The sequence below is a fragment of the Crinia signifera genome, chromosome 4 (genome assembly GCF_055691185.1).
Source record: "Crinia signifera chromosome 4, ASM5569118v1, whole genome shotgun sequence".
Taxonomy (NCBI): domain Eukaryota; kingdom Metazoa; phylum Chordata; class Amphibia; order Anura; family Myobatrachidae; genus Crinia; species Crinia signifera.
Window position 1 is genome coordinate 258,796,902 of NC_139220.1, and position 23,193 is coordinate 258,820,094.

General features: G+C 43.6%; 1 protein-coding gene across 10 annotated transcripts in view; it reads right to left on the reverse strand.

Moving 5' to 3' along the window:
- The window catches only part of MEGF11 (multiple EGF like domains 11), a 418,300-nt gene that overhangs the window by 92,896 nt on the left and 302,211 nt on the right, over nt 1–23,193 (reverse strand). For all 10 annotated transcript variants that reach the window (XM_083184347.1, XM_083184348.1, XM_083184344.1 and 7 more), the window contains 3 exons: nt 9,193–9,313; nt 5,869–6,032; nt 5,665–5,767 (listed from right to left, as the gene is read on the reverse strand). In XM_083184347.1, the coding sequence (XP_083040473.1) occupies nt 5,665–5,767; nt 5,869–6,032; nt 9,193–9,313 (388 nt within the window). The remainder of the gene's footprint in view (nt 1–5,664; nt 5,768–5,868; nt 6,033–9,192; nt 9,314–23,193) is intronic.

The window sequence follows — 23,193 nt, forward strand, 5'->3', positions numbered from 1 at the left end:
TGGGTGGAGCTTTAGTGGGGGTGGGACTTGTTATTTAAAATGTCAATATTTGGGCTGTAAGACTGGCAGAGAGGGCTACTGTGGTACTGGCAGAGGGGGGGGGGGGAGACAGTAGGACTGGCAAAGGGGGACACAGGAGGATTGGCAGACACCGGGGGACTGGCAGAGGGGCCAAGGGTGCCTGAACCCGAGGCACCCTTGGAAACATCCCGAGGCACACCAGGGTGCCTAGGCACACAGTTTGGGAACCACTGCTGTAAAGTACATTTAATTAAAAAAACAAACCCTATGAACCCTAAACACTAAATAACATCTAACATCTTTGCCAAATATTAGCAATACCTGGTGTACTGGATCCCATGGAAACCCTTATTTTACATTTGTAGACACTATTGGAAAAAGGACAGAATGTAATTGGTTGTAATGAGATTGGTTGGTGTGGACTAAACTTGCACCACTAAACTCTTCAACTTGCACCATAACCAGAGATTATTCACATTCACTTACTATGGAAAAAGTTACTTCAGAATAACGTAGGAACTTGAAGATCAGTGATTATAAGACCATTAAACAAACTACACCCACATGTACATCTCTTTGCTTATCTCAAAAAACCTCCTAGCTGAACTCCTCTGCTCTGCTCAAGATCTGGCATGATTAAAAACCGGAACTGGACAGTACCCCGGAACGCCGAACCGTACAGGCTCCATTCATCAATATCTGTCATTCCCGAGCTTGTAGTGCCTAATCCGGGGATCCATACAGTCTCCTTGTATGGTCGGGGAATTAATAAAAATTGGAACGGACCGGACCATATGAGGAGGCTGTTATCTCCTCTTCCCCATGTCCCCGGTGATAGCTATCACAGGCATCCCCCCTAGACGGGACACCCCCATACAGGTATCCCCTGGACCGGACCCTACAAGCTCCAGAATGCAGAGTTTGAAGGTTCAGTCCGGCGCTCCGGGCTCTGGTCCAGTTCCGGTTTTCACTTATGCGGGGTACACACCAGGACGACCCGCTCACGATGCACATCGTGAGCGGGTCGTCAGTGTCTCGTCCGACCCGCTCACGATGACGCGGGGGGGCACGACCCGCTCACGATGTGCACCGTGAGCGGGTCCGATCCGATGGCGACCCGCACCCGGCTGTATGGTCGTCATTGAGATCCTACCTGCAGCAGGTAGGATCTCAATAACGACCGACCGACCCGCGGGACCGCGCATCAGATCGGTATCGGTCCACACCAGGTCAGAAAAGGGCCCAATCAGCACACAATCTACATCCAATTGATCGGAATTGGATCTAGATTGTGCGGATCGGGCCCTAGTCGTCCTGGTGTGTACCCAGCATTAGTCCTCTCAAGATCTCTGCTGCTATCCGCACTCATTTCCTGCTCCTATTGTGGCACATATTATACTGTATCTTGGAGAATAATAGTTAATTTAGATGGACAGGAACACCAAAAGGAAAAGGCTCCCAGCATCCTCCCTTACACCCATTCTAGACTGAGAGTTTTATCCCTTCTCTATGAGCGCCTGTGACTTGTGCAGTCCAGGTACCGGATTCCAGCACTCACACCTCCCATCCTTGTCATGCTGGAGGTCAGTAATCTCCATACACACAGGCCTTCTTGCCTCTGGCTCCCACACCAATCAGTGCTGAGCAGACGCAGAGCTGGGTGTTTGTTAGGCTGATTATATCTATTTAATTTACGGAACAATACTGCTCAGCCTCTAGCTGTACTCTCTGCTCTGTTTTTTTTAAAAGGGAAATACATAGCCACGTGGGGGACAAATAGATAATTACACAGCTGTCATTACACTACACTAACAACTGCGATGAACACTAACGCACTTTCATAGTTCTAAACTAGTGGCCAGAGTCTTTATTAAGCTGCTCTTGTTATAACCCATGACCCTCTTTTAAATGCATGTATGACGCAGCCTAAGGAGGAATAGACAGCCTATATATGTGTATGGAATCGGGACATCTGTCAGAATGAACTTAGGTCTACAGTCATTAGGTCGACCCCACTAGGTCGACTGGCAGGAAGGTCGACCTGACTTAAGGTCGACATGGGCCAAGGTCGACATGACTTAAGGTCGAATTTGCATAAAGGTCGACATGAGGAAGGTCGACTGGTCATAAGGTCGACATGGGTTTTTCACTGTTTTTTGATCCGAATGTCGACACATGTCGGCTCAAAAAACAGTGAAAAACCCATGTCGACCTTATGACCAGTCGACCTTCCTCACGTCGACCTTTATGCAAATTCGACCTTAAGTCATGTCGACCTTGGCCCATGTCGACCTTAAGTCAGGTCGACCTTCCTGCCAGTCGACCTAGTGGGGTCGACCTAATGACTGTAGACCTAAGTTCATTCTAATAGATGACCGCTTCCCATGTGGATACAGAAGGAGCCCATCTCACGCCAGCCGTCGGAAGGGGGGCGCGCATATTTTTCTTTATTTATATGGTGCCACATAAGATCTGCAGCGCCCATACAGTATGTACCAAGCTCCAGAATGCAATGCATTCTGTGGCTTGGATGCAGAGGGTGGTGTTACCCTAAAGAAGTCTAGGGGCTTCTTTCTTCATTTTTCCCCTGAGAGGCATCAAATCAGATCCCTCCCAGCACTCCCTGCAGCTGTCATGTTCCTCTGTACAAGGGACTCCAGGGTCGTAAACCCAGAGGTTTCAGCATTGCAAAGGACAACTCTTATCAGAGGAGCTGTCTTTTCCGATGCTACTTGCATATACTGGGTCACCAAGCATTAGGTCGACACCACTAGGTCAACATGCATTAAGGTCGACATGACTGAATGTCGACATGCAGGAAGGTCAACGTGACTGCAGGTCGACAGGGTCATAAGGTCGACATGGGGAAAGTGGATAAGGTCATAAGGTTGACATGGGGTTTTTCACTGTTTTTTGAGCCATGTGCTGACAGGCGGTATTTCATGCCCTACCATCCACTAGGGCGTGGTGGGAGAATATAATAGTGTGCCGAGCGCAGCGAGGCACCGTAGCCGAAGCCGCGAGCCATGCAAGGGGACGTGGTGCTATGTTTCAGTGTCCATGTCAACTGTGAAAAACCCCATGCGGACTGTATGACCCTGTCAACCTAACCCATGCCGACCTTTCTGCATGTCATGCCCGAAGCATAGTGAGCGCAGCGAGCCATGCAAGGGGAAGCGGTGTTACGTTTCAGTGTCCATGTCGACATTTGGATCAAAAAATGGTGAAAAACCCCATGTCAACCTAATGACCCTGTCGACCTAACCCATGTCAACCTTCAGTCATGTTGACCTTCCTGCATGTTGTGCTGAAGCATGGAGAGCGCAGCGAGCCATGTGAGAGGATGCAGTACTACATTTCAGTGTCCATGTCGACATTCGGGTAAATAAACAGTGAAAAACCCCATGTCGACTTGACTATGTCGACCTTCCCCACGTCGACATTTTGACCCTGTCGATCTAATTACTCTGTTGACCTAACCCATGTCGACCTTCAGTCATGTCGATCTTCCTGCATGTCGTCCTTCAGTCACGTCGACCTTAATGCTTGTCTACCCCATGAACCCATTCCTATGCAAGTACGGGTGCGGATCATTAGGTTGGCAGTGTCTAGGTTGACAATCATCAGGTCGACCATAAATGACGGACAGTGAAAAGTTTGACATATGAACATGTTTTACATGCACTAGGTTAAAATGGACAAAAGGTTGACACAAGCAAAATTTCCAAGTGGAAATGGTCGACACATGGAAAGGTCAACGTGAGGTTTTCATGTGGTTTTTGGTGTGCATGTTGACATGGACCCCCAAATAGTGTAAAGCCCTGTATACACAGGTCAATTTCAGCCTTAATCGCTGGGGATATGGTTGCTGAGTGACCATATCCCCATGCATACAGGGTGACGGGAACGCACACCCGCGACCAGCCCTGCAGTGGTTGCTACTGTGACCAGCGGCTTCTCCCAGCACAATGTCTCCTTTTCAACAGCGACCATCACTGGGCCAAGAAGCGGCTTCTCTCAAAGGCTAGTAGTATTCTGAGAGATTCCACCCACCCGAATAGTGATTTTTTTTCTTTACTTCCTCCAATTAGGCGTTACCGTTCAGTTTTATGTAAAACTAAACGATACAGGGAGAGCTTTTTCCAGTGGCAGTTCGTACTTTAAATACTTTAAATATTTTAAATGTTTAGGGTTAACCGTGAACTATGTATTAATTCTGTAGTCATGTGTTACCTTTCCTTTAATGTCTCTGATTGTACATTTGTATTGTTCACAATTTATCTTCGTTCAATGTTCATTACATATGGGCATTTTAGGATAAATAAAGATTCTATTTGATTCTATTCTATATCTTGACCGTATGTACGAAGCGTAACACATACCCTTGATTTCGGGCATGGCGCCTCACTCCACTTCATGCTCTGCACACTTTTCAGTTTTCAGTTGTGGTCCATGTGGATCGTAAAGTATGAACAAGTGTTTTTGAATGAAAAATAATGTGAAAAAACTCATATAGACCTTTTTTGTGTGTTGAGCATTACCATGTCAACCCTTGGTCAGTGTCGATCTTTTGACCATAGACCATTTTTTTACCTGTTGACCAATAGTTGCCGACGTATTGACTATCAACCTAACAATCAGAACCAGTAAGTACTGGTGCTATTACTATCTATGCAGCAAGTAGTGGGATGAACATTGTAAATGCAATGCTTAAAATATCCTGTGCCCAATGAGGAGTTCCCATGCCTGGCCACCATAGGTCAGCTTAGCATGCGGACATCTGGAGCTTTCTGAGGCCCAACATAACGATCTCATTCTCATTAGAATAGTAGTTGCTCAGTCAATTTATATAGACAAGCAAAGAACAAATTGAATTCTCCCAGCATACCACAATGGGCCAGTAAAAAAGACATACATCCCTTACATACTTAGCACACAGTAGGCTTTTCTGCTCCAGTTATCCTATATCACATGATGATAGCACCACTTTGGATCATACATTTATGTATTTCTAAACTGAGAGCTGACTCATCTGGTGGCACACAAGTTCCAGTTATGGTACTTTAAGAAGCGGTATACTGATCACATAAATACCTGTACAGCCAGAGGGTATGATGATATGTGTAGTGTCATATTGGAGGATCCTGGGATGCCCCCAGGTGAGTTAGCTCCCAAGTACAGAGGATAAGAATGTTGCCTCCTGACTGCTGTCAGGGTGCAGTATTGTTACATAATATTTAGACCTTTTACTGTTAGCTTTTACTGGCTGTCACTATGACGTCAGCAGGATTACACATGCATCTTCTAGAGACATCAGGGAGTATCAGAGGAATGTGACTGCAGTGACTTATAGGACCAGTGAGAAGTATCACAATGGAGACACATCGTGTGATATTATATAGAGCAGTCGATGATATGTATCAGAAGGGCTTCAGATAAAGTGTTGCCATTTGTGGAGTATTGACTGCTCTCCTATTATTATTGAAGTCATTCCTACAGTGATGTATGACTGTGAGGAAGAAGCCAGGTAACAGCATTTGTGCAGCACTTCCCCATGTCCTGTTGCACATAGAGTCTATTAGGGGCCTACAGCAAGAGGTGTACAATGCTCATACTGTACATATCCTTATGTATCCCACATACCTGTCCATCCTGCCAGACAATGGCAATGCCCAGTGACTGGGTCACAGCCCTCAGCATGGCTGCAGTCACAATGTTCCGTGCAGTCCAGTCCGTGCATCCCCTCCTAATTGAAAAAGGAAAGACAGTGAAGGGTAAAGTCACCACACAGATAGTTATGGAGGTGTCATCTATGTACTAAGGGATTATTATAGTCCTCTTCTGTACCTCACATGGCTGGTCACAGATGTCCCCTATCCAGCCAGCGGCACACATGCAGCTCCCATCCACTGGGCTGCAGGAAGCATCATTCAGACAGTGACAGCTCTGATTGCAGCTCAGACCCCAAGTGCCGCTCGAACAGGGAATGGAACAATCTATTCCCTGCCAACCTGCACAGAGACATACAAAAGAAAGGGTTTAAAAAGCACCAGATATTTGCCATTGTTATAGATCACGTCCACATAGCACCAACACATTTGTTACAAATAATGAATACATTTATTTATAAATCACAGAACAATTATATCTACATGCAAGTACTATAACTGGTCATGACTGGAATATTCTTATATTGTGTTGGTAACTTTGGGTCTTAGCATCTAGGTGGCATTTTAGAATGTGATGTACTTTGAATGGGCATCACTAGTAATTAACAATTTGATATATGAGTACACAGAGCAACTGCCCGGGGCCCCATAATTGTAGGTGCCTTTGAACAGCAGAGGGCTGGCTGGCCAGGTTGGCGCCTCCAGAGCATCTTTGAGGGGTAGGTAGGGAATGCTGCTTGGTCACTCTGATAATGAATTGCAGCATTCACCTCCTGCCTCCCAGCCCATAGGAGGATAACGGCTGTCAGCAATGCTGATTGGTGGATATCTACTCATCAGAGTACTGAAAGCCATTCCCTGTATGGATGCATGTGGGACAAGTTAAGATTTACTTTTCTATTTATTCCTGTGAATAGAAGGGCGGGGGCCCCAGGGGATGGCTGTGTCCAGGGCATACACTACTGTTAAGATGGCCCTGACTGCTATGGTAAACTGCATGATCTAACAAGAGCATAAAACAAATGTAGTGGCTTACAGCTCACTGGTCACAAGGCATAGCTAGGCCAGTTCCTATTATGGGAATTAAGTTGCAGGGTGCTCTAGTAAAATACATATGTAGCAAACTTCATATTGACATTTGATGTTTCCCATTCCTATAATTTTAGTTTGCTACAAATGCTGAACAAACCGTGTTGCAATGCAAGTGGACATACAATGCAATACTGGCTGATTTGACATGTAACCCACAAATGCTGGGCAGCTTTATATTAAGACACATCAAGATGGGGGGGGGGGGGGGGAGTGCTTTCATAGACACCATGGGTCAGATGTATCAAGCTTCAAAAAGTTATAAAATGCGGTGATAAACAGCCAGCCAATCAACTCCTACCTGTTATGTTACAGGCTGGGTTGAAAATGACAGATGGGAGCTGATTGGCTGGTTGTTTGTCACTTTTTTGAAGCTTGCTACATCTGGCCCTCTATGTACCTATTCACTAACATTCCTATGCTTCACAACTTGGTACTAGGTTTAAAGTGCATACTAAAGTTTGTGGAATCATCCTAAAGACAGTATAACAAGTATAGACCAGTCTTGGTCAACCTGTGGCTCTCCAGCTGTTGTAAAGCTACACATCCCAGCATACCTTGCCAAAACTGTGTCAAGGCATGCTGGGACTTGTAGTTTCACAACAGCTGGCAATTCACAGGTAAAGGTCCATACACACTGGGCGACCATGCCCAGAGTGTATGGACAGCGATGATTGCGATCATCACTGGGGAAAGCCGCTCAGTGCATACATACACACTGAGCGGCTTTCCCCATGCCCGGCGCCGGGGAGAGGACAGCTTTGCATAGCGCAGTGCTGTGCAAAGCCGTCCTCAAAGCCGCTCATCTGCTGGTAATACCAGCAGATGAGCGGCTTTCCCAGTGATGATGCGGGAGTGCGCAGCAGCGCTCACCGCTCATCGCTGGGGCATACACACTGGGCGGCTTTGAGCTGAAAGCTGCTGAAACATGCTGTTTTGAGCAGCTTTCAGCTCAGGTCGCCCAGTGTGTATGGGCCTTTAGCCAGGCCTGGTATAGGGGGATTCTTTGAGATTGCAATACAGGAATCTCTTAAAACCTTAAGAACTGACTCCTTACTATGCAAACAATGTATGAAGGTGGTTCATTTTGCTTCGTTTATCATGAATATATTCGGCTATTAATGAGATTTGCTTGAGACTTCCAGGCATTGGACACCTTTTTGTTTTATTTAGTTGATGTATGTATTATTTAATGCAATTCTCCCCAGTGCTGACAGAAGGGACTGCTTAGAAAAATGTTCTCATGTCTGTCTAAAGCCCTGGACACACGCTTAGATTTTTCCCTGTTTTCGATTTGATTTTGCTTATAGAAGCAAAATCGAATCCACATCGAATGGTTTTTAGGACACTTTCGATCTGCATTCGATTCGATGCATGCTCCCGTTTTCTCAAAATCGAATAGAAAAATCTACTGTGCAGCCAAGGAAAATCTCAAATTTGATCCAGTAAATCAAATGAGTACATTGTGCCTACACTGTGAAATCGAATCAAATGCAAAAGTACAGATCTAATGCCAAATCGAATGGTATAATCCAGGGGTTCCCAATCTTTTTTGACTCACGGCACCCTAGAGTATCAGAATCTTTCCACGGCACCCCTAGGCCCCCCAAAAAATATATACAATTAAGTAGATTGTGTTTATATGTGCTTATTAGGGTCAGTTAAGTGGTAAAGGGCAGGATTTGATTCTGATTGTACACATATTTTATGATTGGCAGCCACCAGCACTGGATTTGTCCATAAATAATTGATCATAAATTATTTGAATTAGTCCGAGGCCACCAACCCACGGCACCCCTGTAAGTGTCCCCAGGCACCCCAGGGAGCCACGGCACACAGTTTGCGAACCACTGGTATAATCTCATGCCAGATCTAATAGAAAATTGAATCTAACATCAAATCTAAAGCAAATCTAAGCGTGTGTACAGGGCTTTAGATTTGATGTTAGATTCAATTTTCTATTAGATCTGGCATTAGATCATCCCAATCGATTTGGCATTAAGCCCTGTACACACACTTTTGCTTAAGATTTGATGTTAGATTCGATTTTCTATTAGATCTGGCATTAGATCATCCCATTCGATTTGGCATTAGATCTGTACTTTTGCATTCGATTCGATTTCGATTTCACAATGTAGGCACAATGTACTCATTCGATTTACTGGATCGAATTTGAGATTTCCTTGGCTGCACAGTAGATTTTTCTATTCGATTGTGAGAAAACGGGAGCATGCATCGAATCAAATGCAGATCGAAAGTGTCCTAAAAAACATTCGATGTGGATTCGATTTTGCTTCTATAAGCAAAATCAAATTGAAAACAGGGAAAAATCTAAGCGTGTGTACACAGCTTTAAAGCAGTTATAAAATCAGATACATTAGAAGTAATCAGAGACATCGGGGCAACGCATTACCTTCTCTGCACATACAGGACCCATCCACAGGGGAGCAGGCCGCACCGTTCTTGCAGTTACACACTGACAAGCAGTCAGCTCCAAATGTTCCATGAGAACACAGGACAGAACAGTCCTGACTCTGAAAAGAGAACACAGTATTGGTAATTAGGGCGAGTCATCAGGGATCCATCTTATGAGGAGGAAATTAAAAGGCGTCAGTACGATCTATAGATGATGGCTCCTGTGGTGGCAAATAGGCATGTAATATATAGTACATTGGGTCCATGCTATTCTCACTTCAATAATCTGTATTACCTGAAATGCCACTGTTGTCTGCTGGAGACCATTAAGTAGCATGGAAAGAAGATTTCAGCAGCATCTCAGGCCCCTGTCTAAAGTTCATGGCTATTAATCACACAGTGTAGTAATTAGTAATGAAGAAATAATCTGGTTGGCACAATCGCAGTGTTAGAAATCTCCCTGAATTAACTTCCTATTGAAGTACTTCAATACTCATGGATTTACTACAGGACCTTATTTCCTCAGTAATTGGCGTCTCTCCGGCTGTCCTCATGATAAGGAATGATTAGGGATTGACCAAAGCAATTACTTTGACTTTAATTGTAGTTTTATTTCTTGTTTTCTTTTCTCTTACCAGGCACCTCAATGTCAGTCGTGAGAAATACTGCGCGCTAGATCATCTTTGGGGCCTACTTTATTTAATAATTGGGGCTTTTTGGTGGATATGATGCTAGTGCACCTAATTCAGATTTGATCGCAGGACAAACTTGTTCTCAAAATGGGCAAAACCATGCTGCACTGCAGGGGGGGGCAGATGTAAAATGTACAGAGAGAGAGTAAAGGTCCATACACACTGGGCGATTATGCCCAGTGTGTATGGACATCAATGACCGCTGTCATCGCTGGGGGGAAAGCCACTCAGTACATACACACTGAATGGCTTTCCCCCTGCCCAGCGCTGCACACTGTTAAACCAATCCCTGGCCTGGATCAGTAAACACACCGCTTGGTATTTCTCTACATGTGGTAAGGCCACCCCACCGTACTTCTGAGGAGGGACAGAGGATTACGAGCAATTCTGGGTCTTCTCCCCTTCCATACATGTAACAATTGTGTTTTATATCCTTGGAAACATAAATTTCGAGAATTTTCTGTACTGTTTACCTAGAACGGCGCCCATCGCGGGCATCGCATGCCATTATAATGGCATGCGATGCGACCGAGGCGATGCCCGCGATTTTACATAGAAATGCATGTTAAAATGTAAATCGCGTCGGTCGCATCGCATGCGGCCAAAAAAATCGCATGCGATGCGACCGACGCGATTACCGCGATTTTACATAGGGAACAATGTTAAATGACCCAATTGACCCGATTTTACATAGGGAACAATGTTAAATGGCCCACAGATCCCAAATAGCCACCCTGAAGTGTCAAATGGCCCCCCCAATTGTTAACGCAACCCCACGATCATCGTGAAGCCCGCGTGGGGACGCGGATATCTGTGATGGTATCCGCATGCGCTCGCCACGCTTCGGGCTTCTATTCTCAACTACACGCCGACGTGGTTGGTGGGGGTATGAAAAGGTCGGAGGACGCGTACCGCCGCCCCTCGCGGGCTCGCGGGCCACGCTTCGGGTTGACGTTGATCGTGGGGTGGCGTTAACAATTGGGGGGCCATTTCACACTTCAGGGTGGCTATTTGGGGTCTGTGGGCCATTTAACATTGTTCCCTATGTAAAATCGGGTCAATTGGGCCATTTAACATTGTTCCCTATGTAAAATCGCGGTAATCGCGTTGGTCACATCGCATGCGATTTTTTGGCCGCATGCGATGCGACCGACACGATTTTTTACCTTGCGATGTCTAAGATCCAAATTGAGGGCGCCGTTCTAGGTAAACAGTACCGAATTTTCTTGGAATGGTTGGGAAAAAGTAATGTAATTTTGGTAATAAAACCATTTTTATTGAAGCCGAACACACCATCCAAGGCAAAAAAAATTCTAAATGTTATGTATAACATCACATTCTCCTATGTACTATTGTCCTACATGTCTGCATATACAAGCGCGAGGTGTATAAATACACACACACACACACACACATTATTGTGGTATAAAGCATAATGTACGGATGGTGTAATGGTTAGCATTACTGCCTCACAGCGCTGAGGTCATAGGTTTGATACACACTATGGCCCGGTGTGGAGTTTGTATATTCTCACCGTACTTGCGTGGGTTTCCTCCGGGTACTCCGGTTTCTTCCCACAATCCAAAAATATACTGGTAGATTAATTGGCTCCCAACAAATTAACCCTAGAATGTCTGTGTGTACATGTGGTAGGGAATATAGATATATAGATATAAGCTCCACTGGGGCAGGGACTGATGTGAATGTTCAGATAATATCTGTACAGCGTTGCAGAATATGTGTGCGCTATATAAGAAACTGTTAATAAAGAAATAATGTCCATTGAGTTATTATTATTATTATTACAGGTCGAGTATCCCGTATCCGAATATCCGTTATCTGAATTATTCCGAAAACCAGACATTCCAGAAAGTGAAAAAAAAAATTTGGGGACATTTGTAACAGCATCACTGGGGACATGATATGTAACTGGCACTATATATGTGGAAGACAATGATTGCTTGGCATTCAAATTCAGTACTGAGATAGTACACACATTTTGTTTCACGTTTTGAAACCTTGTTTTTTGAACAAATAAAATATATTTGTGTGTATTTTATGTGGTAATAAAATATATTTGTGTGTATTTTATGTGTTTATACAGCATAAATGCAAGATACTTCAAAATACATCATTGAAATATTAAAATATTCCGGAATACGGAATAATCCGTTATCCAAAATTCTCCTGGTCCCGAGCATTTTGGATAAGGGATACTCAACCTGTATTGGTGCTCTGCAGAAAATACACTGTGTCTAACAGAGGTTAAATACAATAGTGTCTGCAAGTCTGCAAAGCCTCTATATGCAGTGTGTCCCAGCGCCTCTATTTCCCAACTTTGCATGAATAACATTTAATTTGTACCAACTGCCAGGAACAGTCGCACAGTCAGTGAGGTGCGGGATGGTGTAATAGAGGCCAGTGGACCTCTACTCTGTACTTTATTTACTGTTGGTAGAGCCTATGCATTTTAAGTGAAAATGTCATACCTGATACCTTGGTAAACTAATCACCTTCCCCTGTATTATAGTATAAAGTGACTTGTAACAACAGAGCCTTTAAAGGTAGAGTTATATAGTAAAACTATTCTTATTGTGTGCTCCATATTGTGCTGCCTAGGTTTTATATTATCACTCATCCAGGTTGTTTTCCATATCGCTTTATAATACGTAGTTACGTACATTATTCAACATTTAATACAGAGATGACATTTAGAGGGAAATTGACTAAAACAGTATAAAAATTAAAAGAGATCATATCTCTGTTGTATCCTAGAAAATGATACACAGAATTTGATTGGCTGCTATGGGGAATTTCACCATTGTTTCATTTTTAGAAGCGTAAGTAATTTTACCCCTTAATGCCTGGGACTGCCCGTACTTGTCAGGAACAGTTAATAACACTTCACAACTCCTAAACCATGTGTACATAATACACAGAGAACACAGTCCAGGTCTGCATCTAATTCTGATTTTTAGGTTTTAGATTGTTAAAAATGACATGATTTTAGCCGATTTATCCATTTTAGGGAAATCCAAGACCAAATGTTCAATTTAAATACCTAACCAAAACACTTGAGGGTGGATGAAGATGTTATCTGAATACACAGCAAGAATGATGGTGACGTTTCACATGGGCTTTTGCTGTAGCAGTCACCATCATGAAAAGTATACAGGGCTGGGGTCCTGGGGTGCACACCAATTGAGAGGTGCGACCCTGCGGAGACCTTTCAGTAGAACTGCATACAAAGTCAAAGGTGCAGGTGCACAAATCAAACTCCCAATTTAAAATGTATTTTAAATTGGGAGTTTGATTTGTGCACCTGCACCTTTGACTTTGTATGCAGTTCTACCATCATGAAAAGTACAGACCCTTTTTGTATATCTTTATATGTAAATTTATACCTTATACCTTTGATAAAGCATATAGTATATCTATGTACCCTGATTCTGGAGCTTTGTGATAGTCCCCATAAGGCAGATATCAGATCAGATCTACCTTACTCCAGTCCCATCTCTGAAGTGTGAGTGAGCTCCCAGGGTTCTACTTAATTACTCCCCACAGTCATCAATATTAAATCATTTCTAGAAGACAGCTCTATGAATTATATGTATTTGTGTCCCAGAAACCCTATATAACCTACCTACAAAGGAAAACAGGAAACACTTTCAGGGTGCACCCAAGGCCTACACACAGTACAGCCATTTGTAGGTTACGGAGATGCTGTAAAGCAGTGGTGTCAAACTCATGGCCCTCCAGCTGTTGTGGAACTACATGTCCCAGCATGCTGGGATGTGTAGTTCCATAACAGCTGTAGGGCCATGAGTTTGACACCACTGCTGTAAAGGCTGAAAGCGGTCACTACTTACTAATTCATTCATAGGCTGAACATTCAGCCCACAAAATGATTGCTTCCATTGTGTGTAAGTAACAAATACACATACAGCGGATCACTGCAGTATTCTCTCACATTTGCTGGGCCATAGAGAGATTAATAATCTTCACAGTGCGTCTTACTTTCTGGTGTTTCAGCACAAGGAATCCCTCTGGAGGATGTATCAGAAACTCACTTTATAAATGATTCAGCGCAGATCAGAGAGTGTTTCAGCAACGCACAATTCTGTTCTAATACTAAATCTACATCACATTGATTTTTATCTTGATAAAAACAGATTGCCGACCTGATGGAGACATACAGATGTTCTGATTAGTAAATTAACCTGTGTCAGAGGAATGGTTTCATTTACAACATTTGCTAGTGTTGCTCTGTGCCCAGGGCTAGGGCAGAAGAGGCAGCTTTCCTTGGTGTAACTAGACATAGGAGCTGGGTCTGAGGCACAAGCAAAGTGGCTGTAGTTGCGGGCAGCCATGGAAGCCGGATGTACTACTTTATGCTAATGACAGAACATGTTGGGTGACTTTAGGGACTGTGAGTCTGTAAGCAGGCCCCATGCTGCCTGCTGATTTCACTACTGTCATTATTACTATTGTGCCGTGCACCAGCCCCATTCTAAGTGCAAGAGATCCATCAGAAACAGCCTTCCTTTCCTGATACATACAAATCTGAATCGCACAGTGCTTCTGGTACATACCCAGGATAGTCCCATTACACCCCGATAAGACAGGGCAATTCCATGCGCTCACATAGTTACCACCCAGAAACAACAAAAAGTTCTGGATTCCTCACCAAATCCCTGTTTATTGCAAAAGGCTCTGTTACCTGTTATTTAGTAAGATCCTGATTTATCAGTGACATGCTATTATCCTAAATCCTGTTTCACTAGTTGCCTGTTATATGAGGTCTCTGCTCATTTCATATCCACCTGCACCACCCCATTTACCATGGTTACCTGCCTGAATATAATGGTTCCCAGGTTTACTTGCTGCATTCTAATATGAACTCAGTATTTCATCAGTTTCAAGTAGAGTGACTTACTAGAGGTCACTACCTGAAATACCCACTACTGCCTCCTAAATAAACATTCCCTGCTGAAAGCCCCCTTCAAGGCATTAAGAAGAACATATCACATCCCGCACGGCTGCCGAACTCGCAACCCATTAAATCCATCCCTTTGTACCTGCTGACTATTTCTACTGTCTAGCACATCACAACCTTTTGACCTTGTTGACTTTTTGCAAATGGATCATCTGGGGTCGACCTATTGAAATACATTTTCAGAAGGAACATGACTACTTTAGTGAGGTTCAGAAAAACAGTGTTAAGGACTCCATACACTAGTGCTATTTGGGCTCATTTCATATGATTTCTACAAATTGGGCCAATAAATCCAGTGATAGATCTCAAATCGTATATAATTTACTTCCGATCCAATGCACGGTACCGTGCGCATCAGATTGGATCCGGAGATTGTCACGGCTGCAGTGAATGGGATCACATTCAATTCATCGTATGCAAAAGGCCCGCTGGAGAGTACAGACTATAGCAGGGCCCAGTGGAGATAAGTGAGAGCAGGGATAAGGGATAGTCTGTGACAGGAGACTGCCCACCGGAGAGTACTGACTATGGCATGGCCCAGTGGAGAGCAGTGACAGCAGGGATAGATTGACAGGGGACTGCCCACTGGAGAGTACTGACTATGGCATGGCCCAGTGGAGAACAGAGTGGAGATAAGCGAGAGCGGGGATAGAGAGAGAGGGAGACTGCCCAACAGAGAGTACTGACTATGGTATGGCCCAGTGGAGAACAGAGTGGAGATAAGTGAGAGCAGGGATAGAAAGAGGGAGACTGCCCACCGGAGAGTACAGATTATGGTATGGCCCAGTGGAGAACTGAGTGGAGATAAGCGAGAGCAGGGATAGAGTGACAGGAGACTGCCCACCGGAGAGTACAGACTATAGCAGGGCCCAGTGGAGAACAGAGTGGAGATAAGTGAGAGCAGGGATAGAAAGAGGGAGACTGCCCACCGGAGAGTACAGACTATGGCATGGTCTAGTGAAGAACAGAGTGGAGATAAGTGAGAGCAGGGATAGAAAGAGGGAGACTGCCCACCGGAGAGTACAGACTATGGCATTGGCTAGTGAAGAACAGAGTGGAGATAAAAGAGAGCAGGGACTGATAGCAAAGAAGGACTGGTGTGAGAGCTTTAGCCTTGGCAATTGTTGGACACTTCAGTTGTGTTTAATGCAACCAAGAACCATTATACAGAAAAAAGATACAAAAAGGTGACTGACTTTGGTCCGACATGAAGAGAAGAGTGCTAGACCTGGTGGAGGGGAAGGAGACCCTCAACATGTGTCCACCTGGGAAAATATACCTACATCATCCAATAGAACAGACATGTAAATTATATATAATTGCTATACAATATGAATAAAAGCCAATGGTGAACAAATGAGGGTCAACCATCAATTCACAATTAAAAATGTAACATTGTTTGTTATCATCAGTACATTCTCTAATAGCTGGACACTATGCTGTATACATAAGGACACTAAAATATCAGGGGGTGAGCCAATTCCTCTGGCCATCTATATGCAGCTTACCCGATGTTACCGCCATACAACTATGCTTCACACAGATATCTATACAGGCAACACATTGACTGTGTGCTACAGCAGTACAGTTACTTCTGTATTAGTCATTGGCAACCTGACACTTCAGAGCCACATTGGACGTCCCTCTAACCTTCAAAAGGCACGCACATTACTCTTGATCTCAGTAGCACATTAAATGAATACATTTAATCAATGAAAGGGACACGGCACCAACCTGCAATAACATATCAGCCGGCCCTTTAAAAAAGCATTAAATTCATAACAAATGTAACAGCATATCAGATAGGAGCTGGCGGCTGCAAATGAAGACTTTGGAGGGCCACATGTAGCATATGAACCACATGCTGCCACTTATTGCTGCATGGTGACTATTTTGCCTGTCTGTGTGCATCAAGGGGGTGATTCTGGTTGACTCGTTAAAAGGCGAAAAGTTGCTGCTTAACGAGCTCTCTAACGTCGGCAAGCGAATAACCGCCGCCCCCCCCCCCCCCCCCGGCGCACTCCGAACATCCCTGTGGCCTTGAGAGTGGATGTTTTGCATATACATCCATTCGCAGGGTAGCATAAGGGGCCACAATCATTCGATGGTCGCTGACCATCGAATGTTTTTTCCCCTGTTCTCAAATCTAAGTCAATCTTGACTGACCTATATTTGCACCGTCCAGGTACGAGAATGGGGCGGGCGGCTGACGTCTTGTGACGTCAGCCATTCGCCCTCGGCAGGCAGCTGGCCACCTGCGTTTGCATGGGGACGCCCAGTGTTTTCATGGGCGCACCCAGCGTTTTCGTGGGTATACCCAGGAAACGCTGGGCGTCCCCATGTTAGTGCCCCCACTTGCCTAGATCGCACCACCCCCCTGTGCGTATGCAAGTCTCCGGAGGCATCAGCACAGCATCACTGCACATGCGCCTAGTGGAAACATTGGTCCCCGTGCCCAAGTTATCTTCTGAGCAGCTATGAACATTAATGAGCAATAATCAGTTGGGTGTAGTATATTTCTATGACATTTACATGACATGAGAATGTCAACATGGATATCATTTTGACATTAAAAGCCTTAACATGTTCACCATATTGTTGAAATTTAGCACTGGTGTGATTCTGTCCTTCAACCTATTGGCAAATCCAACAGTAACCGAAAGATTTTAACCATCATCAATATCGACCTTCTGCTGGATTCTTGGGCCCCCATACATCTGAGCCTGTTTCCTCGACTCAACTGAAACAGCCTATAGGTGGCCATCAAAGATCGGTGATCTGTACAGGAATAGCGGAAAGTCTTCATTTTAAAAATCCTTAATTTGCCAATCTCAGCAGATTTACTTGATATTCCAACCCACGCCCATTTTGAGATTTGGAAAAATATTGCTAACATATAAGGCCATCAGGGGTATATGTTAGCATCCCAGGGAAGCTTATCAAGCAATCGGCTAGCCCTTACAACCCACCCTTCCATTCTCTGCCATGCGCGCCAGGGAGGGGTATCTGGTGGCCATTCGGTGATAACCCACCTCCCATGCTTCCGGCCTGCTGGCTTTTCTAGATTATCCCTGCAGCACTGGGAGAGTTGGAAGTTATGGCTTAGGTTATATGACAAAGCTTTTGTATCCAGTACTGTAATTAGGATTTTATTCTGGATCATTATTAATGGCAGATATTTTTAATTGCATGACAGGTACGTTTTCATGAAAACAAATGGCTTCTAAGGATTCCTGCAGAGCTGAGCATCTTGCACCATGAAATAAAAAACTGTATATTCCCCCCTCCCCAATGCTGACACAATTGCAGATGTATGAATGCAAGCTTTGAAATAGTTAAAGTAACTGCAATGCTGAAAATCCAGCACCATAACTATTTATTGGTCCCTTGACCAGTGACCCAGCTGGATGCAGCAGGTAGCACTAATGAAGATATACACATACACAGTTACCAAGCTGGCTGCTATGTGAGTGATCAGGCAGAGTGTAACGCAACACTGACTACAGTGTGCTAAACCCTGCGCACTGCCAGCCGGGGCCAAACGTGGAGAAAGGGGGTCACAGACACATGACACCAGCCATACATCAGGGATGCATGCTGCCCAGCTCACTTCCCAGAGCTAGTGTGGAGGCGTCTTCTCACTAGAGATGTACTTTTTTCAAGATTGAAATACCACCGCATCTAGGAAATCCAAGTATATCCTGCCACACTTGGATCCCAGAACTAGGCAAAAAGGCAAGTTAATGATGTTATTGCGTGTCTTGGATTGCCCCCAAGTCAGAGCTTACAGTATGTGTTTTGGATTCTATATAAGTGCCTCCCTTGGGATCGTGGGTGACATTTGGCACTGGAGAGCAGGAGAGAGTGTGGAACAGGGCTGGAACTAGAGATGGGCCGTTCGCGAACGAACCGGATCTTTTGAATGGATCCCACCCAAGAACATGCGAGCCGCGATCCCAAAAAAGGTGATCCGCTTCAGTTTCGTTTTCCATTGCAATGCATTTTCTTGATCTCAGTGCTGCCACCTGTGGCTGAGATGTACTACCTCTGGAGACTGAGTAGAGTGCTGTGACTACAAGTGATAGAAAGATTAGCTGCTGCTGCCAGGGATGGCCATCGGTGCAGACGCCATGGATGGTTGCCATCGATGGCGATTCTGCACCCAGCCATCGATCAGTGTTTTTACTCGGCCATGTATATTCCCCCTTTTTTTTTCCTAAAGCGAGCAGCTAAAAGATCCGCATCTTTCCACTGAGAGATCCGTCGGTTCCGGGCTCAGCCTAATGATCCGGTTTGCCCATCTCTAGCTGGAACTAAGTTGGATCAGTTAGAAAAAAAAACACGCCATTAGCAAGCACTAAGTACACCATAAGGGTGCCTTTAGGGTGCTATAGGAGTAGAAGAAGATGTCTATATACACACACTACACGTACTTAGTGGTGACTGCCTGGCTGTCAGTATCTGCAGGTATCATCATTGTTGGTGCACTGTTTGTTTCACACAAACACTGCACATTGCACAAATGCACTGAAAATAATTATTATTATTTTAGTATTGAAGATGATAAAGGGATATATGTGCATCAAATACTAATAAGGAAGTTGATAATGAATATGTTGGACAAGAAGTTGATAAATTCAGGAGGAATATATTTGGTGAGATTTAATAGGATGAGAGATTCAGAAGTTCAGAGATTTGGTGAGAAATCTCCAGTTTTTTTAAAGCGGCAATCATGTACACTACAAGACCAGTTTGATTTTGAAGTGCAAATGATTGCCGCTTTAAAAAAAACCTGGAGATTTCTCACCAATTCTCTCACTTTCTAAATCTCTAATCCTATTAAATCAGGGGCAGCAGTTCTTGCCAGTGATGATGTGGAGAACATCATCATTAATGAGCAAATGACCAACAAACTCCACTTTCTTTTGTGTGGAATAATTTCTACCCAACTCCTGGCAACATTAATTATGGCATCTATTCCATTTGTGAGGCTAAAGAAAGTATCGGTAGGGATGTTAACCATCTAGGCATCTCCTCCCTGTTACATCATTTGCCGTAAGTTCCTATAAGTGAAAAATCCTGTAAAATAATGAGCCATCCAGTAGCAGCTAACAAAAGTTTGAAACATTAGATGCATTCTACACCTCTAACACCTTCATCATCAAATTCCTCATAAATGAAGGAGGTGGAATTACAAAGTCTATGAGGAATACCTGTGCCGACAATTACAACAAATAGAAACTTCTTCTGTAATGGTGATTTCAAGCAGGAATAAGTTAATATTGTGTCATGAGGATGATGGTATTAACAAATAGTGAGGATGATGATGATAAACATGATGCAGAGTCTGACATGTTCCAAAAGTGACATTGAATCACAACACTTTTAGCTGCCTTAAGCCCATTAGTAGTTTGCTTTGTTGGGGACCAAACAAACCAAGCACTTCAGCCACAAAAGTAGCAGGTTCTGTTGCTGAAGTGCTTGGTTTTTTAAATTGTGCATGTCGTGATTGTGGGAGGTAGGGACCAAACACAATTCTATCATGTACCACTGCTTGTTAAAATTATGAAATTAAGGACTATCTAGGCCTTTTCATTTATTTTAATTTATATTCTCGAATTATGTACAATGAAACAGTTTGTTAATACTAAACTGTTTAAGATGTTTGCGATAATTTTATATCTTTCACATATTGTAAGAAAGTTTTCTACCAATCATTACCATTCGTTGCTACTTGATGGGTTGGTACTGGCTGAAGGCTTTAATTTTTTTTAGTATTTCCATTTCAGAAAGGGTGTACATTTGAACTGCTGGAGTTAACAGAGCCACCTTACACAGAACATCTACCATCGGAACCCATAACACATCCGGCTTCCTTGGGTATGAAAAACAAGGTGATGGACTAGCTGGATGGAAGAATGTCCCTTTCACTTAATCAAACTTTTCATCTTTCTCCAGAAGAAATGAGAGTCACCATTTGTTGTCACCGACAGCAGTTACATAACTCTGATGTCAGCAAGTGAGAGTTCTTGGGATGTTGTCACCATCTGTTCCAAATAATTTTGTGAGAAGGAAAACATCCTCACAAAGACTATTGTTGTGGATGCTGCAGGTATGAAACGATGGAATTTCTAGATCCTGAGAATTGTTAATGTGGTTTTGAAGCGATCATCCAGAAATATTGCTGTCTCAACTTGTTCTTCTTGCGTTGAGAAACTAAATAGAATTCCAGTAATATTTTCCTCTACCCAGTCAAAAAAGTTGCGGTGGTGTAAGAACCTGATTATCATACGGACATTGCAGGCTTGCTCGGGATGCTAACCTCTTCTCTGTGCCATCTACTGTATACCATAAGCAAGGCCCTTTGGTACGAGCAGTCTCCGGAAATCACTCTTCTATACCAAAACCATATTTATGAAAGCATAAGTTGGCAAAGGTTTTCTTGTTCTTAAATTGTTTTGCTGACCTATAGTGGACATTGAAAATCTTTTTGGTGGTTAGTAATATATATCTTTACTCTTTAAGAAGTTTATGAATTTTCCCTGGAAGCCATAGACTGCCACTGTGTTGTGTTTCTGACAGCCTGAAATATCAACCCAGCTAAGAAGCTCAGTTTTTGCTTTTCCCTTGTCACACACCGCAAATGGGAGAATTGTAGCTTGAGCGTTGGTCCAATGATCGCTCTGGGCCTCATACTGCATGACAAATGTGTGGTTCTCAGCAAAACTAAAAGTAACTGCAAATTCTGTAACTGCTAATTTTATTAGGTTCTTTTTAATATGGTTCATGAATGAACTTTGTTGTTTTACCACAAAGTCATGGTGAATCAGCACAGAAAGTTTGTCCGAAAATAAACTGATGAGCTTTAATGTTGATTTCTGCATCGTTTCTAAAGTGCACCTGTCAACAGAAATCCATTGGTGGGACGTGACCTTTTCCACCACATTTTCATCAAATGCTTTCTCAAGTAAGGTTTTGATTTCTGCAGTACCAGGACAAGACGTACAGTTCCCCACGTGGCAGTTCATTGATTGCTGGGTTTAATTTAAGCCTTCCCCAACCTAACCTTTCTCTGGACCACTTGAAGTTTCGAAAATTGTGTTGATTTGATGTGGAATCAGCCACCAGCTCATGCTTTGGTCTTATCTTACTTTCTTGTGTGTGCCAGACTGTATTTATTGTTTAATACTGTATTTTTCGGGGGGCATTGTTGGCAGGGGTTCCGGTTAGCATACCGGCGGTTGGGATGCCGGCATTTGTAATGATGTTGCCAAAAAAAACCCAACACTGATCAGAAGCCTGGTACCGGGATTATGACATCACTGACCATGTCAAAGCTGGCATTCCATCTGTCGGCATCCCAATCATAAGTATTATTGGTTACTACACTTATATTACTAATTTGCAACACATTTTTAATCAGAAATAATGTGGTGCCTCACAAAAAAATAAAATAAACAGAAGTATGGAGCACATTTACTACTATTCAGTAATATGTACAAGTTACATTATTCACCACAGTTTAAACAACAGATCGTGGATAAGCCAAAAATCTATCTACTTATGGAATAGACTTAGGAGGAAAAATATGATATTATTCCTTGCATTCAGACTCTCTGGTGCACCTCATAAATGTACTACAGGGGTGTGTTGCAAAACTAGGACCTAATTTAGCATAGATCGCTAATCGGGAGAACTCTCAGTGGACTACGAGGAGAAAGCCACCGCCCAGACAGTGAGAAAAACTGCTCTGTTCAAAATTGTGAATGGATCGCAAACCAGGATCCGTTCCCTAAATCCATTCGCAATTCCTGAAACATCGAAGAGACTTTGCCATCTGTGTTATTTACTGAGACAACCTAGAATTAGTCAGCGCTTAGGTCATAGACCCTCCTCTAAAACACCTGTGTACCCCCCCCCCCCCTATACACTGGCTTCCTGTCAGTCAAACTGCGGCTTCATTGAGTTTATGGTCCATACGCATTTTCTGACGCTATTTCCCCGTTGTGTATGCGCAATGCATACGATACGTATGTACAGTCGTTCCAAAATTGCTTGATTACCAAGTTTTCTAATTAGCAATACATGCTGCAATATAAAATACTTTTACTGACTCCTGGTCAAAATTGCTGGGTCAGCGCATCATTCGGCCCACCAAGAACCTTTGCTATCTGGTGGCATTTCAATACCGCCCTAAGATTGTCTGTTAATAATAACAACAACCACCACCACCACCACCACCACCACCTAGCTTAATAATCCCTTTTTGCTATAAGAACACCGTGATAAAGTTTTACAATTGCACGCCATG